Below are 6,000 nucleotides of genomic sequence, written 5' to 3'. Positions count from 1 at the left end.
ATAACAATTTTCATTTGTTTTGTCAAATGAAAGGAAAATAATACTAAAACAATTTTTATACAAAGAACATTGATTCTTATTAAATCATCTATTCACTGTTCAAATCTTGTGTAAATCAAGATTATAAAAAAAATTCAATCTAAAATCAGTATGCCATTATTATTACTTAATATACCTAGGATTGTACTACTAGGTATATGTTGGAAGAAACTGGTAGTATTCTATGAAAGATATTCTTTTAGTACGCACATAATTATTTAATTTTTAAATGTAAAAAACAGATCATTTAAAATAAAATAATGAATTTATTATCTATAAAAAAATTAAATATAAAATAATCTGCAGAAGCTAAACAGTAACTAAGTAGAGAGAAGTGATCAGCATTTTAACTGATAACATTCATAAAAATTTATCATCTAAATATTTAATATATACATAACAATACTTTTAACTTGTTTTATGATTAACAGATTGACTAATTATTAAGATTCTCTGCAACAGATAAATCAATATAAATAACAAACCTAATATTATACCTTGTGATTCCTAATTAGCATACACATTCCTTAAATTATAAATCGATACTTAAAAAAAAATGAACACAAAATAAAAACCACATATGTAACACTAATATGTAACCACATTTGTAACATTAATTCACATTAATGTTCTAAAAAAAATTATGGTTATTGCATTAATCTCATTATGTATAACTGTAATAGATTTTTTAAAATTAAAATGTAATTATTAACTGTACAACTGTTACAGTTATTAATTTAAAACTCCAAAATAAAAATGTCTCTTTTCAACAATGGTAACACCAAAATTTACTAAGTCTTAAAACTGGCAAATAGTGTATTATAAAATTCTTTTAAAATGTTATGATGAAACCGAATTGATCACATAAACTGTTTTCATATAACACATAACCTCAGACCACATAAAATGAGATTGAAGTAACCTAAACAAATCATAAGTGTAATTAATTATAAAGGATTAAATTTATAACAAATATTTGTAAATAAGTTGAAATTTCGGAATCAAAAATAATATTATGAAAATAAAACTACGGTTAACTTGTATGCCAGAAACAAAATGATTACTCATTAAAATTTAGAAAGTTCAGTTGGGAGGGTGGAGATGATTACTGGACCAGTGACTTCTTCTACCAGTGACATCCAGTTGTGATATATATCCTCTCCATTGTACTATTAACAACTTTACTTCAGACACCTCCAAATAGAATAGTACTGGACATTTATGTGTTTATACTTTCTGAAATTTGATAAGTGGTAACATGCTACAATTTTCAGATTTAGTTAATTGTAATACAAATTAATATACATTAACAGTTTATCCAGCAAAAAGTAAAAGAGCACAAACACAATGCATGTTTTACAATTAATACCAATATTATTATCACTAGAAAACATTAAGTCCATAAATACATTTATTATAAATTTCATGGAGCATTATTTGCTGCTCATTTAAGTGGGTATAGACAAACAGTATAAAAAGTGTTGCACCAAACTGCATCAGATAGATTCTGCTGATATAAGACTGAAATCAAATATTTACAAGATGAGCCAAATGTACCATGCATATGGATTAAAAAGTTTAATGGCCTTTGAAGAGGAAAAACATGATAATATGCTCTTATTTTAAATACTGCTTCTAAAGAATGAAATTTTGTACAGTCAAAAATTAAACTGTAAAAGATTAATTTGAGACAAGAAAGCTTCCCAACAAATTCTTATTAATTACAGCACCAGTTTTTTACAGCTTTGATATGATCTAGCAGATTTATATTTCCTCAAACCCATTAGAGCCAGAATCTAATTTTCTTGCACCATTCAAGGTCGGCATCATTCTTTTCATGTGAAACAAAATTAAAAAAAAAATAATTTTCTTATACCAAAGTATAATTATAAAAAAAAGGTGGATTTGATCTTCAGTCTATTTGATTACTACTTAAAAAATTGCTTTTAGTGAAAAAAATTACAAATAACCAAAGATAATGTAACATTCGCAAAGATAACACTGTCCTAAACATACTATCAGAATGATAATCAAATGATGGCTTAAATAAGCGAATCGAAAACTTTTTCTCAAGGTTGGTCACTATTATATAACTGGTATTTGTATAGAAAAAATGTTTAAAAAACTTTTAAAGCAAATTACAACAAAAACATATCAATTAATAGTTTTCAATGCTATTTTCTTTCTTCTATAATTACATGAAGCTGTCTATATTACATAAGAGAGATGAAAAAAAATATTCCTGAAAATTTTGATTACTTGTATGTTATAAACCCGTGATTTTAACATCAATTTGTTTCAAATATTATTAAGGTATTATTAGAAAAAAAAATCAGAGGTTAACAAAAGATATACTAACTACTGATATGTCATGCTGACCTACCGATGTGTAAGTTTATGTTAAATTAAGTTTTGAAGTTTTTACAGTATTTGTAATATTTTATAGGTCTTTAGTAAATAATTATTTTTCACTATTTGCCCATGCATTTGATCTCTATTATGATTTAATCATCACTTAAATAGTATAAATTCTCTGAAGTAGCCCAAACTGAAAATGGAGACGGCTATCACTAATTAGTTATGAAACCCATTTAAATGAAAATCTTCAACTTCTTATGCATCCTTACCCCAAAGCAAAGAATTAAGATCTGCAAAAATTAAGATTTGAATGTATATAAAATCAGCAAAATTCTTGGAGGTTAGAGAGAAATAGTATATTTATCTGGATTCAAGAATCTTTTGAAAAGTACTACACCATTACAAAATAATAAGTTAAATGAATGTATACAACATATATTAACTTACATTTCTTCTTTAATATATAATTAGCGGGAACATAAAAAATAAAATGCACAAGCATTTAAGGGCATATTCTCAATCAAAATTTTAAACATCTTTGAAATCAAATTATTAAAAAACAAAAACCCACGATGAGTGTAAAATAAAATCTGAGGACAAAGAATTAAAATAATAAAAATGATGACATAAAAGCAAAATAAAAGTAATAAAAGTAATTTTGTTATTAAATAATGCCATTTAATAGCAGTATTAAAAATTCAAAAACATTTTACATATAATTCACGATTAAAAAAAATCTTCACTTAAAAAGGAAAAACTGAATTATTTCTTAATTTAATTTCTGATTAAATTTTGATTAATAAAAAAATTAAACACTAAAATTAATATTTATATAACATTTTATATATGCATATATTTACAGAGTAAAATATTAGATCACAAATAAATGTACAAGACCGAAATAATAATGGATACTTCATATAAGATAAAAATTATTACTATTAGTAAAGAATAAAATAATTTTAGCTACTATAAATATTAGAAAAATGATATTCCAAAACTTCATTGATACAGAAATTTTTTTATAGGAATGCTGTATATGACTTTATAAATCTTTTATATGTAAACAATATAAAGACATACAAATACAAAAAAATAATTTACTGTTTATTACTAAATTATGTATTTGTGCACAGATAAACTTTAGAAATAACAAACAGAAAGAATATTCACATTTTCAAAAATAATTAGCACAAATATGTAATAAACAACATTCAACACAATCTTTTTCAATGTTCCCGAGATAACATTTTTATGAAAACTACAAACTAATTATCAATAGACAAATTAAATAATTCAATGAATTTTAAAGTAAAATGTTGTAACATTTTTATTTAACATAGACTCACTTAAAACATTCAAAAGAAAAGCTTAACCATTTCCATTCCAAAAAATGGAAATTATAAACTGAAAATTTACAGCAAAATAATTTTTCCCAAAAACGTAAACCAGCAGCCAGCTTGTTAATAAAATATTTCAAAAATAAATGTACTAAGATAAAACTTAAAATAAGATTTATTTAACATAAAATAGAAAAATAGAAGGTAGAAAAATAACGACACAATGCTGGTTTGCAAGAATGATAAATCATAAAAAAGTCTAACTTTAGAAAAAAGTTATTAATATAACAACAATAATAGAAATGGAATTTCTATTATTGTCTCATATAGATTACATCTCATATAGTTCTAAATTATCAACAACAGTAAAATGAATGTTGTTCATGAACTTCAAATCTATGTTCACGATGTTAACATGTCCTCAGCTACCTTACAGTATTTTATGTATATATAAATCAAAATCAATTAACAAAAAAAGATTAAATGATGAAATTATAAGGAACTAAGAATTAGTTGACATCAATAGAAAAGAGTTATTCATATATAAAACAGATTATGATATTGTCAATTTATTTACAAATTTACTAATATCTCAAAAAATTGTGCTAAAGTTCAATTTTTTTTACTTTTTATAAAAAGAAATTTGCATTAATTCAAACTACAACAAAGATTTTTCGATTAATTAATATAAAAATTAATCATTTCATTTTAAAAACTTTAGCTTCATTCCAGTTTTGTATTAAGAAAATGTGTCCATATAACAATGCAAGCAAATAAAAATTCTACCAATTTTAAAATGGCTAATACTTAGGTGAATATAGATTTCTATGAATTATTAAGATAAATACTACAATAAAGATTTAAGTTTTAACAGTAAATAAAATCCGTTATTTTAAATAAAAGGGAAGACATTCTCATTCTTAATAATACCAGCATTCCTCAAAAATTTTCAACACAGTCTTTACTCACTTACTGCACTTAAAATGCATAATTTAACAGTGCTAAGATATATATGTATTTCTTACATTAAATCTATTAGTAGCAATAGCCATTAATTTTACTCTTTATTATATTCTTTAAACGCAATACAGCAATTACCCACAGTGATTTCGGTCTTGCTATTAAAATAAATTTATCATAATTCTCTATATAATTTCTATAAATAAATTTATAATATTGGTACTCAAATATATATATTATAATATTTATCGAATTTATATATATTATATATATATAATCTGCTCGAATAACCAAATAACGGTTAACAATAGTCAACATAAAATAGCTCTCACTCTTTCAACCTTAATTATTAGATAACAATTACTAAACGGGAGCCCAACCTCACATCTGCACTTCAAACGCTTTAACTGCAGTCGGTGCACCAGTTACATTACTACTGCCTGTTAGAAAGGGATTTGTGTTCTTTTGTTGCTGGCCATTACGAGAAGCGATTGCAGCCCATTCAGCATCAAATGGATCATGTGTACCATTCGCATTATGATGTGAGTAATATGTTTCAGCTGATCCAAGCGAATGTGCTCTGAGATGAGCGAGGCCAGGGGCTCGTCGTGGAGGGGTCGGTGATGCACCGAGTGTAACAGCAGAGACTTTACCGAGCCACTGTTCAGGCCGAGGTAAATCTCTTACAGCAGGCAATGGAGAAGCAGGTAATGGAGGTGTTGCTGGAGGAGTTGGTAAAACACCTCGTTGTGGCCATGATACATTACCTGTAACAGCTGGCACAGGGGAATTGGATGACCGATTATTGTTGTTGTTGTTGTTAATATTGTTATCATATTTCATCGACTCAATTTTTGACAGGAACGTTTCTGTGACTGTATTTTTTGAAACAAATGATTCAGTAGTTGTTTTCATTACAGTAGAATTATTATGAGTTATGTCTGAAAAAGAGAAAAAATCATTAATATTAAGTGAAAAGTAACAGCAAATTCAAAATCTTAGTAATATAATAGAGTTTCTTACAGCATGTACTAAATTTAATAATTGTATAAATTAAAGTTCCACTTACCAACAATTTTAAAAATAAATATCCGAGTACTTTCAGAGCCATTACTCCATCTTCAGGGATTTCCCATATGATGTTAATTCAAATTCAAATGTATAATCATACTTAAATTAAAAATTGTTACATTCATAATAGTTTGTCATCAAGAAATAAAATTAATTTGTACGTCAATAAGATTGTAACATCATGTCCATAAGATGTTTACGACTATTATAACAATTTAACCTAACAATTTTT

At 25.4% G+C, this 6,000-nt stretch overlaps 1 protein-coding gene across 4 annotated transcripts in view; it reads right to left on the bottom strand.

The window, feature by feature from the left end:
* Positions 1-746: 746 nt before the first annotated feature.
* The window catches only part of numb (NUMB endocytic adaptor protein), a 309,799-nt gene continuing 304,545 nt past the window's right edge, over positions 747-6,000 (bottom strand). For 2 of the 4 annotated variants that reach the window (XM_075368603.1, XM_075368605.1), the window contains one exon: positions 3,402-5,638. In XM_075368603.1, coding sequence (XP_075224718.1) covers positions 5,079-5,638 — 560 coding nt within the window. In that variant the 3' untranslated portion in view covers positions 3,402-5,078. Of the gene's footprint in view, positions 962-3,397; positions 5,639-6,000 lie in introns of those variants that run through there. The other 2 variants (XM_075368606.1, XM_075368604.1) reach the window with 2 other exon arrangements.

The sequence above is a fragment of the Lycorma delicatula genome, chromosome 6 (assembly GCF_047948215.1).
Source record: "Lycorma delicatula isolate Av1 chromosome 6, ASM4794821v1, whole genome shotgun sequence".
Lineage (NCBI taxonomy): Eukaryota > Metazoa > Arthropoda > Insecta > Hemiptera > Fulgoridae > Lycorma > Lycorma delicatula.
Note: the sequence above shows the minus strand (reverse complement) of the source record. Positions and strands in the feature narration are given on the sequence as shown.